The 15,000-nt window shown below is 47.4% G+C and overlaps 1 protein-coding gene across 3 annotated transcripts in view; it reads right to left on the bottom strand.

The window, feature by feature from the left end:
- The window catches only part of dab2ipb (DAB2 interacting protein b), a gene marked incomplete at its 5' end in the record, with an annotated part of 144,174 nt that overhangs the window by 11,178 nt on the left and 117,996 nt on the right, over positions 1–15,000 (bottom strand). For all 3 annotated transcript variants that reach the window (XM_080848007.1, XM_080848005.1, XM_080848006.1), the window contains 6 exons: positions 1–642; positions 3,252–3,430; positions 7,236–7,437; positions 7,813–8,049; positions 10,069–10,213; positions 12,583–12,727. The exon at positions 1–642 is cut by the window's left edge and continues 280 nt beyond it. In XM_080848007.1, the coding sequence (XP_080704133.1) occupies positions 1–642; positions 3,252–3,430; positions 7,236–7,437; positions 7,813–8,049; positions 10,069–10,213; positions 12,583–12,727 (1,550 nt within the window). The remainder of the gene's footprint in view (positions 643–3,251; positions 3,431–7,235; positions 7,438–7,812; positions 8,050–10,068; positions 10,214–12,582; positions 12,728–15,000) is intronic.

The following is a 15,000-nucleotide window of genomic DNA, read 5'->3' as shown; positions in this document are numbered from 1 at the left end:
CGGCGAGTGAACTCGCCCGACCGACGCCCACCCACGCCTCCAAACTCCTCCCCCCCACTGCTCCCAGCCCCTCCGCCATGATTGGCCAGCCCGTGTTTACCAGGCGCCATCAGCCCGTCCTCATTGTTGCTATGGGAACTGACCGAGCTGTGGCACTCCGACCCCGAATCCCCCATCGCTGTGCGTGGCGACACCGGCAGCCCGGCCGCCATCTGGTACACGGGGTTCTGGAACGACAACGGCGCCAGCAGCTGGGCCGGCCTACCTGGACCCCCTACACCAGTGCCGCCGGGCATCCCCTCGCCCAACCCGAGTCCACTGGGCAACTGCCCCGGCCTCCGCAGCGTGGGACCCCCCGGCAGGTTCCCCTGTGGGGTACGGGCGGACCAGGGCACCAGGGCTCCCTCTATGAGGCCGTCCAGGGAGCTGTTTCCCTGGGGAGCGTCCAGGCTGCGCGAGGCCTCCTGGAGGTCCACCATGGAGAGGCTCTTGCCCCCGCTGCTCAGGCCCAGCTCGGGCTCGTTGGCCTCCGAGTAGCTGGAGCTGCGCGCCGGGGACGGCTGGATGCCCGAGCCGCGCGTCACAAAGAACAGATCCTTATTCTCCGGGGTCGGAGACGGGAGACGAGTGAAGTCCACCAAGCTGAGGAAGGAAGGGAGATAGAAGAAGGGACATAGAAATGATAGATGTTAAATTTGTATATTTCCACAATGTTTTGCTCTGGTGATGCAAGTGTGTATTTTGCCATGTCCAAGAAGTTCCCTTAGCTGCACTGAGAGAGAGAGGAGAGAGAGAGAGAGAGGGAGAAAGTGATGAGAGAGAGAGATGCAGAACGAGATGACAGAGAGGGGGGCAAAAAAATGATGAGAGAGAGGGAGAGAGTGATGACGGAGAGATAGGGAGAAAGTGATGACAGAGAGAGAGAAGGAGAAAGTGATGCGAGAGGGAAAGAGGGAGAAAGTGATGAGAGAAAGAGAGGGAGAGAGAAAGAGAGGGAGAGAGATGGCCTGGCAGGCATCCGTATTGGGTGATAATCTCTAGACTCTGGTATCTCCTAAATAAATATGACTGGGGATGAAAGGGACAGAGACACTGGACACTGAGTGAAAATGTACACATTTAACTCAGTGCAGCTGTATAATCACCAACCTGAAGCATTGCACAGCAAGTGCTAGTAGGAGAAGCTGTTATTTATTGCTGGCATGGCTTGTGAAGCATGCTCCACCTATAGGCCTGTTCAGTGCAGTGGTAAGCTCTCTTATAGGCCTGTTCAGTGCAGTGGTCAGCTCCATCTATAGGCCTGTTCAGTGCAGTGGTCAGCTCAACCTATAGGCCTGTCCAGTGCAGTGGTCAGATCCACCTCTGGGCCTGTTCAGTGCAGTGGTCAGATCCACCTATAGGCCTGGTCAATGCAGCGGTCAGCTCTGCCAAAAGGCCTGGTCAGAGCAGTGGTCAGTGGCTGCTACAGGGGACACCCAGCAGAGCTTGAACTCATTAAAACAGAGAAGGAGAGAGGAGGGGATTTTTTCCTCCTCTGCCAAAGCGCCAGTGAATGATTGCCCTCCTCCTCCTCGCCTCCTCTCTCACACTCCTACTGAGATGAAGAGCTCCTGGAGCTCTCTTGACTTTTTTTCTCATTTTTTACCTCCCCCCTTCTTTTTTTCAGCCTTGTGATTCTCACCGTCTCTCTCTCCCTCTCCCTCCCTCACTTCATCCCTCTCTCTCTCTCTCTCTCTCTCTCTCTATCTCTATCTCTATCTCTCTCTCTCTCCAGAAGTCTACAGACACACACAGAGCTGTCTGGAACAGGAGACAGACACACAGTGGATGCAGGAACCTCTCACAGTGATGGAATCTGTGTGTACATGCGTGCGTTTGTGTGTGTTAAAACCTCTTAAGTGTGTGTGCGTGCGTGTGTAGCGAGCGTTGGTGCGTGCGTGCATGTGTGTGTGTGTTTGTGTGTGTTGCGTGCCTGTGTGTGTGTGTATGTGTGTGTGTGTGTGTGTGTGTGACTTGTTAGTATCCCTGCCAGCACGACAAGGTCACTGTCTGAATCTCTCTTCATCTCCATTTAAACATCTCTCTCCATCTCTGCTCTCCCATCATTTTCTATTTTCTCGTTCATCACCCTTTCCTTTCCTCCTTGCCTCGCCTCCTCTCCTCCATCTACCTTCCTCCTCCTCTCTTCTCCTCCTCTCCTCTCCTCTCCTGTGCTGGAGCCAGACAGACTCCATTGTGTTGCTTTAATAACCCAGACAGTGCTAATGCATTTTCCCTAATCTCCTCTAAGACATTCAACCAGCTCTCCAGTACTTAATTCCTGCCCTTCTCTCTCTCCTTATCTCTCTCTCTCTCTCTCTCTCCTCCTCCATGTCTCTGCCACTTTCACAACCCCCCCATCTCTCTCTCGCTTTTCTCTCTCTCTCTGCTTGGTTCAAGGGGAGCTCATTACTCGAGGTCGTTATTAATCTGCTCTGGGAGTTTGCTTGTTTCTGCACACACTCTTGGGAGTGCTGTAGCTTTGGGTTGAAACCAGACTGATAAGGGTGGGACTTAGCTCCAGGGACTACATTTCCCATCAACCCCCCTCCCCACCCCAGTCAGATAAGGACAGAGGAGCCCTTAGCAGATTATGCTACCCCAGCACAGAGAAGGTTTGCAGATAATACCAAAACCAATAGAATGAGAAGAGGACAAAATTGAATCAATACTCTGGGATCACACCACTGCAGCTAGAATGAGACTGCAGTTTATAAGGGAAAGTCAGGCTTTTGTGTTTGTTAACCTCAGCACCAAATTCTGCCGAGTCATTGCTGAGGAGAGAGCACCTCTGGTATTGGCTAAGTTGTGTAACTGGACACCAAGAGAATTCTAGAACCCTGGCCAATAGAACTGCCGCATAAACCAGGAGGATTCAAGTGGACACAAGCAGCTTCCCATCATTACCCGCTATAGTTAACAACACTTTGATGGGGCTAGTTGCCAAGTAACCATATCATGCTGTGTTGCTGCTAGGGGACTTGTCAGTCCCAAATACATCTACATACAAGAGTTGCTTCTGGGGATGATGTTGTTTGTAGACATGTACATGTTTGGCATTGAAACATGTCCACAAACAGCTAAATTCTCTCTGATGTCCTTCTCTATAACCTATGTACTAATCGCTAGAGTTGCAAAAACACAACTTGGTTTGATTGATTTCCGTGAAAACATGCTGTGTTGTAATTGGCTGCAGTGTGGTGAAGCCTTACCCTGATAGGTCGTTGTCAATGACCATCTTCTGCAGGCCAGTGGAGATACTGCAGCTGGGGGCGGGAGGGGAGGGCATGCGGTCGGGCGGGGCTATCATCTGAACGCCCGCCGGATTGGTCAGTGCTGTGTGCACGTCCCGGAGGATTCTGGGTAATGGGCCAAGTTTCCCAGCTGAAGTCTAGGGAAGAGAGGTTAAAGATCACTATTCAACCCGATGGTCAAATGATGACACGATCAGCAAATAGTGACTGAATATCGCTTTAAAACAACATGTCCACCTTAAACCAACTAATTATGTCCCCCTTTGATGACATAGTAATGCCTCTCTATGTCGTATCTGTCCTGTGATTGGCTGTCAGCATCAAGTGACCAACCCTTCATAACACATCCATCACCTGCCCTCAGGTTAATTCTGTCCCACATTTTATGACTTCAGAGTATCTCTCCTCTGGTCAGCAGCCAGGGGAGAAGTAACACTTCTTAAAAGGACACAGCATCGAGACACATCCCACGCCACTAATTCTGTTCTCCAGATGCCACGCCTGGCCGGTGCGGACGCTGACTCATTGTCTGCCGCACTCCGCAACCCCACTGCTCTCTGACACCCCGCTGCTCTCTACAACCCTGCTGCTCTCTGTGACCCTGCTGCTCTCTGTGACCCCACTGCTCTCTGTGACCCCGCTGCTCTCTACAACCCTGCTGCTCTCTGTGACCCTGCTGCTCTCTGTGACCCCGCTGCTCTCTGTGACCCCGCTGCTCTCTACAGCCCTGCTTCTCTCTGTGACCCCGCTGCTCTCTGTGACCCTGCTGCTCTCTACTGCCCTGCTGCTCTCTGAGACCCCGCTGCTCTCTACAGCCCTGCTGCTCTCTGAGACCCTGCTGCTCTCTACAGCCCTGCTGCTCTCTACAGCCCTGCTGCTCTCTGAGATCCTGCTGCTCTCTACAACCCCGCTGCTCTCTACAGCCCTGCTGCTCTCTGAGACCCTGCTGCTCTCTACTGCCCTGCTGCTCTCTGTGACCCCGCTGCTCTCTGTGACCCCGCTGCTCTCTGTGACCCTGCCAACTAGTGTATTTTTAGTGCAGCATTACTGCATCCCTACCGGGGTGTGATAGAGTGAGCCTGTGCTGAGCTCACACATGTGAAACGACAGGAGGCCCTGCAGCTGTGCCACCGTATGGTATTGATCACATTGATTTGGAGTCACATCTGTCCCAGTGGTGACCGATGATGACTGCATTGCATCTGCACTACAGAGATGCCGGCAAACTAATTGCTTCACACTGAAAACTAAAATTTGGTGGCTTACGGTGCAAATCCATACAAGCGATCTGAGCGACGCGATCAAATTCCATTGCTTTGAGTGGGCGTGTTCTTTCTCTGAAATGTTGGCCGCTGCCGGTGAAATATCGCTCCTCATTTGCATAAGTTTGAGCATGTTCGAATTTTCATCAGGCGCGTCGCTCAGATCGCTGGTTTACGTCACAATGGAGCTGGCTCCCGTTGAAATGCATGGGGTCGCCCAGATCGCGTCGCCCAGATCGCTTGTATGGATCTGCACCGTTAGAAGCACTTAGGATGCCATCATACTAACAGTGGCTTATAAACATACAAGATGGTTTCATACTAACAGTGGCCTATAAACATACAAGATGGCTTCATACTAACAGTGGCTTATAAACATGTAAGACAGAAGCATACTAACAGTGGCTTATAAATATATGAGATGCAAGCATACTAACAGTGGCTTATAAACATATAAGATGCAAGCATACTAACAGCTTCATGCTGCCCACTTGGATTCAGTGGGTTAAATTCACATAGGGGCTTACACTGACATAGAGACAGAGTAGATTCAGGGAAGAGCTAGCTGCAGCTGTTGTTTTGGGCCTAATCTGGAGTGTGATGGGATAAACAGACAAACAAACACATACACACACACACACACACACACACACACACACACACACACAGACACACGCCCTGTCTGTCGATAGACAGCTCTCTGATTGACACCACCTCGTTAAGTCGGCACCAAGCACGCTGTTTGAGAGTTTGAAGCCTGTAGCCCAGGAGACGAGATGAGCTGACGGGGTTTGGGATGAGGAAGACAGACAGGAGATGGCTTTTGCCTACTTGAACTAATTGGTTTATCAACTTATTTCCATATTACTCTACCTCCGTCACTGTTGGGACAGTGTTCTGATTGTTTTGCGCGTGAAAACCTGATTACTGATTTACTTGATTCTTTAAATTGTTTGTGTATTGATGGAGTGAATTAAAGAGGTGTGCACTGGTGGTGGAGCTAGCTCCTAAATGATGGAGGTGAGATGGTGGAGACGTCCACGTTCATGTCTGACTGGGTTTAATGATTGAATGACTCGGGTGGGTGCAGGTAGGTGGAGGGTGGAGACGTCCACGTTCATGTCTGACTGGGTTTAATGATTGAATGGCTCGGGTGGGTGCAGGTAGGTGGAGGGGTGGGGCGGTGCAGGCAGGAGCCCAGCTGTGCTGAGAGTAGGAGAGGTGCACAGGGGGCTGAGTTGCTCTCGTTTCCGGAATATTCCATGAATTATATCCATGACGGGTATGAATAGAAATGCTACCAGGGGCCGACATACGCACACTCACACGCACACAAACACACACACACACACACACACACACACACACACACAAAAAAAATCTAAAACTAAAACAGCCTCACTTATTCTAATACATTGACACACACACACGCGCACACACACACGCACACGCACATGCACGCAAACCCCCCCCCCCCGCCCCCAAACACACACGCATGCACACAAACTCAGTGTGTGACAGTAGATGTATGGATTATAGATGAGGTTAAATAAACCCTCTCTCTGCTGACTGATGTAATCATTGCTAACAGCAGGAGTGGATGGATTTTTTGTGTTTATCTGCAGTGCTGGTGACAGGCTTCTCTATAATGTAAATATCTGATGCCTTATTCATCCACTCACAGCCATCTCTGATGAAATAAACAACAGCATTCCCAGGCATCTAATGGCTAATTCATTCACCGAGCGCCATCACTGATTATATAAACAGCATTCCGTGCCATCTAGTCAGATAAGCCATCAGTCATTCCCTGTGATGAAATATTTCTCCCAACTGATTGGTTCGACGAGTTTGCTACCCTGTGCACATTTCCATTTCACCAACTCTTGAAAATATGCACTGAAGCTTTGCTCTAACACTATATACACACACACACACACACACACACACACACACACACACACACACACACACACACACACACACACACACACACACACACACACACACACACACACACACACCACAAAGCTTTGTGTCGGCTCCATGTCTCGCTATGTATTAATTGCTGCATTATTTAGCAAGTGTGAATGCGTTTGGCAAGGCAGGGTAGTCAGGAGATCCTGGGTGCAACTCTTGCATAAGGCCGCGTGCCTGGACAAGTTTAGATCAAACTTAAAGTGCAGAAATATGAAAGGTGTGGCTGGATAAAGTTGACTCTTTTCTGAAGTTTATCAAGAAGCATAGCGCCTCTGATCGGTCACACTTTTTGTGGTTTTTATTCTTTCTGGCTGTGTGAGGTGTTTTTGTGCCTTTGAGGTGAACTCGAGAACAATCCTTAGTGTGAGCTCCGGTTATACACACACACTACAGTTAGAGTCTGTGAACTCCACACACGCACACACGCACACGCACAGACACAGACACAGACACAGACACAGGCACAGGCACACGCACACACTCTCAAGTTAAAGTCTGTAAACTCCACACACACACACACACACACATATGTACACACACACACTGCAGTTAAGAGTCTGTGAACTCCATCACATTATGGGTGATTCACCCACAGTTTGTATGCATTTCCATCAGTTACTGGATTAGAATATGTACCATCATACCCTGTCAGTGAGCTGCTGGATCTACCATAGGAAACACACACACACACACCACACACCTGATCCATCTGGGAGACGACCTCGGCCAGTAGCGAGTGCAGGGTGGAGAGCTCTCTGCCCAGGTCGATGTAGCCCTCGAAGCCGGCCGTGTTGGAGATGGTCTCAGGGTTGGAGATCTCCAGCAGGAAGCGCTGCATGTTGGTCCACTCGTGCTCCAGGAACTGATTCATGAACGACATGTACTCCTCCTTATTACCGAACCTGAGGGAGAGAGAGAACGAGAATGAATACCTGATAATCGACATGTTCAATGTCCAATCCAATTTCGATTCAGCATGGGTATGTCCAGAAACAACATGAAGTTTAAGGGCTGATTCATGAATATGAACCATACTAGGGAACAAGCAAAAACTCTCTCTCTCACACACACACACACACACACACACACACACACACACACACACACACACACACACACACACACACACACACACACACACACACACACACACACACACACACACACACACACACACACACACACACACACACACACACACACACACACACACACACACAACACACACACACACACACACAAACACACACACACACACACACTCAAACACCACTCACTTGGTGAAGTTGGCCAGGTTCTGCGTAACCTTGGCGATGAGTGTGAGTGTGCGTGCGGTCCGGTCATCAGGGTACTCCTGTGTCAGGTTGAAGAGGGACGGCGACATGATGGCCGGACACAGGAACCGCAGGAAGAGCGATGCACTGATCAAACGCTCGCTGATGTCTGGTCGCCCCCGGTTACCACACTCCTGTCGCCATGAAGCAAACACCTCCTTCAGTTCCCGTGGGAACACACTGCCAGGGGGAGAGGTCAAAGTGCCAGTCAGAGAGGACCAGAGTGTGACATCTGGCAACAGTTCATTTACTGATACCTATAGGCTTACAGTATATCCAGGCATAGCAAAAGGCACATATATTACCTCTTTATCCATTCATTAACAACAAGCTGCCTCTATACAATTCATTTAGGGATTCCGATGCCCAGTTAACTTTACAAAAAAAAAAAAAACGATGAAGTAAAAACTTGCTGGTTAAAATGTGCTGTAATAATGCCATAGAAAACATAAAACATAGCCTTTAACCATAGTTCTAGGTTTCAACCAAAGCAAATAAATCATATCTTATTTAAATTTAGTATCTAATTGATTAATGCAGTCGCAAAATGACCGTTTTCTACCCCTATCAGATTGAATCCAATAATTATCAAGTCTCAGTTCAGCCAGACACATCATGATGATAAGCTAATCAGATTGTTCTAATTCTACAAGAAGGCGTAATCTTTTACAAACATCGACAGCCCTGTAGCTTTGTTTGATAGCCTATAATGTGACGGTAAATGGCAGCAAAGGTAAGTGTAAAGTCAGGCTTCTTCACCTCACTGGGGCAGTTCTGTTTGCTCAAACCACATTTTGCCAACTCCCGGGACCCCAGCCTGCCCTTTCAAAGGTCTGGATCCATAAGCTTCATCTGCTCTCAGCAAAGGCATGTGATACACTCGGAATAACTAACATTTTCCATCCGTCTTTTCTTTTCACAACTCTTTGTGATCTCTGCTTTAGTGCTTGGCTCGGCTAGAAATGCTTTAAAAGCTTAACGTGTAATCTTCCAAAACAGCAATCAGTGACCACCGAATTTCTCTCTGGCAACTCTTGTCAGAAACACTTCCTGTCAAAAATCGATCGGAATTCAAAGACATAATGCATGTGGTCGTTATCTCACGTTAAGCCTTTTACTTTCCAGCCACTAAAAGGAAAAAAAGCTTAACTTGTCTTAATGTCCTAAAAACAGCAAATAAATGACGAAATGTGTCTGATCTCACATGTCTTAAACACTATGTCAAATAAAAAATAAAAAAGCCAAACTCAAATCCATTTAAAGGGGTCATTATCTTGCGCCCAATTTCCTTCTCCAAGCTTTTCCTTTGCCTGTAATGGGTGGCAAGAGAGGTGCCTAATGAAAGGCTGGCCTAGCTACCAAATCCATCCTTGGATTTCATTTTTTATTTTATTTTACAGCAGACATGACGTGTGATATCAGACAAATTTGGTGATCATTGATCGATGTTCTGGAACATTAAGCCACTATAAGCTTCTTCCTTTTGATAGGTGTCAATGGAGAGGAAACGCTTAGTAAGATAACGACTATAGTCTATACTATACTTGATTTGTTTTACTTGACAGGTAGAAGTAAGTTTATGACAAGACATGTCAGAGAGAAATTTGGTGATGACTGATCACAGTTTTGGACCATTAAGCCACATTAAGCCTGTTAAGCGTTTCAGAATGAAGCTCCTGCTTTCTGCACCCTAGGTGTGGGCACATCTCTGTGATGATCTTAGAGGCTGATGATGGGTTTTATTTCTACATTCGCTCACTTAGCCTACACGTGTCATTGGCAGCGGATGGTGTTTTACATAACCTCAGATTTTAAAATGTGATTGTCAAACACATCATTTTGACATTTGATTACTTAAAGTTTGGAAGTGATTATCATCTCATGAGCTAATTGGCAAGGGTACTAATGTGATATGATTTCATAAAAGATTGTATTTTGAACATTTTTGAATTGGAGTAAGATGAAGTAACAATGAAGCATGGCTTTGAATATTCCAAGCGTGTTATGAGCCTGCTTTTCATTTAATTGGGAGGGGGGTGGGGCCGGTTGAAATCATTTCGTCTCTGATGAGCTGTGTGTGTGTGAGTGTGTGTGTGTGTGTGTGTGTGTGTGTGTGTGTGTGTGTGTGTGTGTGTGTGTGTGTGTGTGTGTGTGTGTGTGTGTGTGTGTGGGTGTGTGTGTGTGTGTGTGTGACAGTACCAGTAGGAGTTGATGATCTTGCAGAAAGCCAGCTCACAGCACATCTTCAGGTTGCTCTGGTGTTCTCCCAGATCTCCTGCTGAACACTTGGACGCGTCCACCTCACAGTTCTCATCCGACTCGTACAGAGCCTTTATAAACTCTCCTACAGCAGACCAATAGAGAGAGAGAGAGAGTGAGAGAGTGATGGATGGGGGGGGGGGGAGTGGAGGCATGAGCAAAAGGGAGAAAGAGAAACATGCAAGTGTGTCTGTGTGTGTGTGTGTGTGTTTGTGTGTGTGCCTAAACTGTTTTTAAAAGAAGAAGCTGTCTCTCCAGGAGGTTAGTTTCCCATAGGCTGTACCTGTGTGGCAAATCAGTGTAGGGTTTTGATAACTGTAGTCACTGGTCATGTGTAGGGTTGGAATGGTTAAACCACCTCACAATGTCACCAGTAGAGGGAGCACTCATTTCAACACATGGCATCTGCCATAGAGCTACTGCACTTATCCAGTGTCCATCAACTAATCCTCCTCTAATGAGCCCATACATCATCAGTCCTGTCAGTGAACGACCAACTCTGATGCCTCTGAACGAGGACAGGACATAGTCCACACACACACACACACACACACACACACACACACACACACACACACACACACACACACACACACACACACACACACTCACACACTCACAAACTCACACTCACACTCACACTCACACAAACAGGCAACACTCTTTCATTCTTTAGTGCAGAGCTCTAATTGCTTTAATAGTTTCCACATCGGTAATCCAGACGATCAGAACAGAAACATTCAGTCTTGAAGGATGTCAGTGTATTTTTACTTTGTGCCAATTGGGCTGGTGCCTCGGCCATTAACATTCTAATGTCCACTGTTAGTAACCAGACCCTGCTGACTTCACACCCTCCGACTGTTCTAATCACTTTACCTTGTATCCCCCAAGGTGACCTTTCAGACGCCTCCTCATCTTTTACTTCATTCTTTAGGTATGTTGACCTGTGACCCTATAGCTAATCACAGCTTCTGTGAGCCAGTACTGTGTGTTGCAGAAGCCCATGAACATCGTATCGCAGAGACGTGGCCGCATGGGCACTTTGGTCGTTCACACACACACCACACAAGCATACTCGTCCACACACACACACACACCATCACAGCTCTTGGAGTCCTTCTCTGCTTGCATTGACTAGGACAGCACAGAGCTAGTATATCTTGAGGACTGACACCTTAAATAATGCAGGACTCCTTCAAATGTCATTAATCTAAGAAAAACAGACATCAATTATTCACCCACCACTGAATATATTTTTTACAGAGCCCTTAGAGAAAGATACACTCTCTTCTTTATATACATACACACAAACACACACACACACACACACACACACACACACACACACACACACACACACACACACACACACACACACACACACACACACACACACACACACACACACACACACACACACACACACACACACACACACACACACACACACAGATGGCTTGTGAGTAAAGGGGCAGGCATGAAATTCTAAAGAGGGTAATTTTTTCCTACTGATAAGCCTGGGTAGTATGAGTCTGTGTGTGTGTGTGTGTGTGTGTGTGTCTGTGTGTGTGTGTGTGTGTGTGTGTGTGTGTGTGTGTTCAAATGGAGCACTGTGCTTGTCTGACGCAGTAACACACCAGGCTTATCTCCTAAAAGTAGAGCGAGCCCAGGCACAGACGTTCTCTGTCTCACCAAGGCTGGGGCACTATAGGTAGTGTGTGTCACTCTGTACCCTGTGCCAACCTTCTGCTGGGGCATGAACTGCGTCCTATCAGTCATCACAGTGTGTGTGTGTGGGGGGGGGGGGGGGGGGGGGGGGGGGGGGGGGATTGTGAATGGTGGCTTTTGCACTTTCTCTCTCTGACAGGCCAGGTCAGTGGCAGGTGTGTAGGTGTGTGTGTGTGTGTGTGTGTGTGTGTGTGTGTGTGTGTGTGTGTGTGTGTGTGTGTGTGTGTGTGTGTGTGTGTGTGTGTGTGTGTGTGTGTGTGTGTGTGTGTGTGTGTGTGTGTGTGTGTGTGTGTGAGTGTCCTGCCAGCCTGGGCACTCTATCTGACAGGCTTTTATGCCACCCTTGAACAGGTTGGCGCCCACTAAATGTTGGGATAATGATAATGACCCCTAGGCAGGACACACACATACAGACACACAGACACACACACAGACACACTCTCTCTCTTTCTCTCCCTCCCTCTCTCTCTCTCTTTCAAAAGTCCTTCATGTTACCTGATATTCACATGCCATAATGCCTGACATAGTGGGAGGAGGTGTTGGTCCATAAATCACACACCTCCATCCAAGTGTGTGTCCAAGTGTGTGTGCAATACATCCTGCTGATCCTGTATGCAGTATTCCTGCTCTGTTCTTTCACTTCTCTATGGTGTGTGTGTGTGTGTGTGTGTGTGTGTGTGTGTGTGTGTGTGTTGGTGAGAGTAAGTATGTGTGCATTTTCTTTACCCAGTGCATCCTGCAGGTACTTCTGTCCCACCAGTTTGAGGTACTCCTCGATAGCTTTGGTGCCCAGTGTGTTCTCTCTGAAGATCAGGTGCTCGTTTTCACCACACCGGTCCACCTCTGACATCATCAGGTCCGTCAGGAAGTCCTGGAAGCAAAAACAGGAAGTGAGCAAAGCTGTGGGCCTTTCCACAGAACTACAAATCCCACGAGCATTGTCACGATCATCAAAGCCTGCAGGAAGTCTAAAAATGGAAAATGATCAAGCCTGTTAACTAAAGCTGATGAGACAATGACGAGCGGCACCAACATAAATGAACACTGACTACTGACTACTATCAACATGCAATATTATTGAAGAAAAAAGATGAGACTAAGACGTAGTTTAACAAATATAAACTTAACCAAAAACTGCATATATTTCCATCGACCATTTAAACAAAAAAATTACAATCTTATTATCCTGTTCATAGGAGCAGTTATTTACAGTTAGGGGACAGTAAGGAGTAACGTTAACTTTCAACTTTCAACTATTTTACAGTAAGCTATAGTTAAATAATGACAAAAAAACAGTTTGGAAAAAAATCTAGCTGAAAGCTGGGCTCATTTTCAATATAATAAGGCTGAGGGGAAAAAAACTGAATTCAGTTTTACATCAGAACGGAAGAAACGTGGCCTGACTACAGCTTGTAAGAACCACAAACCTCAAGGCTCCCCACAAAGACATTGTGGTAGCGTTAGGCGAACATCTTAGGTTGCTTTTTCAAAGCTATAATAAGTCAACGAGTAAGGTGGTGGTGTTACATTATGAAGGCTGTGTTTTACAACCAGAACAACCTCATTAAGGTCACAGGCTGACAATGAGAGACAAAAGGACCGTAGGATTGAATACAGACATAATGATGGATGGGCTAGCATCTCTCAACAAGGGGACACTGCTTATGTAAGATGGCTTTGAGAAAAAAGTAGGAGCCCGGTTTACTAAATATTATAAAAAATAATTATAAGAAATAAGACTAAATAAAGAAAAATAACTGACTATCACTACTGCTGATTATCACTACTGTAAATCCCTTCACAAGACTACAACTCCCATGAGTACTTCTACCATCAACAGGGGCACACAGGAACACCTAAGGCCTGACACAGGAAGTGCCCAAATACTGTCAGTCATGGAAACTACAGATCCCAACAGTGCCACAGCAACTTTTAAAAGTCAGTTTAGGGAAGTTTCCCATTCCTTCATTTGCTGATAAATAAAACATGTCACATTTTCCATTTTCCATCACATCCAGTGGGTAATGATCTGAAGACCGTATATGTGTGTGTGTATTTGTACGTGTGTGTGTGTGTGTGCGTGCGCATCTGTGTGTGTTTTCCAGAACATTAGCATAAATAGACATTAGCTGTGGAGTGTGACATCTCCTCTGTCAGTTTATTTAACACAACACACCACACAGAGATTGGAAACACACACACACACACACACACACACACACACACACACACACACACACACACACACACACACACACACACACACACACACACACACACACACACACACACACAGACACACAGACACACAGACACACACGCACCCGCAGACACACCCGCACACGCACACACAGCGATAGCCTAATGGAGTGTTTCACCTCCTATTTAACACAATCAAAAGTTTACTCTCTAAAACTCAACCACACACACACACACACACACCAGAAAACCCACACTGGTAGAGACCATTGCCCAAGGTTGTTAAGTCAGGAAACTAAGGAAACTATAGCTGGGACAGAAGTGACAACCGCATTTACTTCAAAACACAGGATCTTCACTCTTGACTGTTTATGAGAGAGTGTGAGTTTGTGTGTGTCTATGCGTGCGTGCGTGCGTGTGTGCGTGCGTGCGTGCGTGCGTGCGTGCGTGCGTATGTGTGTGTGTGTGTGTGTGTGTGTGCCTAATGGCTGAATGCTGCGTAATGGCTGTCTATGATGACGCATGAAAGTGTCGGTGTCAGAGACTAATGAGGGCACCATGAGAAGCTTGAGCTTAGGGTGAGACAGATATAAGAGGAGAAGAGAGGAGAGAGGAAGAGTAAGGATATAAGAGAAGGAGGAGAGGAGTGGGGGAGAGAGAAGTGAGGAGAGGAAGGGAAGGGAGGGATAGGAGAGGAGAGGAGAGCAGAGGAGAGGACTGAGAGGGAAGGAGGGAGAGGAGAGGAGAGGATAGGAGAGGAGAGGAGAGGACTGTGAGGGAAGGAGGGAGAGGAGAAGACTGAGAGGGAGGAAGGGAGGAAGGGAGGGAATGAAGGAGAGGAGAGGAGTAGGGGAGAGCGAAGAGAGGAGTGAAGAATAATGAGCAACATTCTAAGGGCCCGATCACACAGGACACGACTTTTATAAGCGCAGTCGCATCGAAAGC

This window comes from Sprattus sprattus (assembly GCF_963457725.1).
Source record: "Sprattus sprattus genome assembly, chromosome: 11".
In the NCBI taxonomy this organism is placed as follows: Eukaryota; Metazoa; Chordata; class Actinopteri; order Clupeiformes; family Clupeidae; genus Sprattus; species Sprattus sprattus.
The sequence above is the reverse complement of the archived record's forward strand: the minus strand, read 5'-3'. Positions and strand labels throughout refer to the sequence as shown.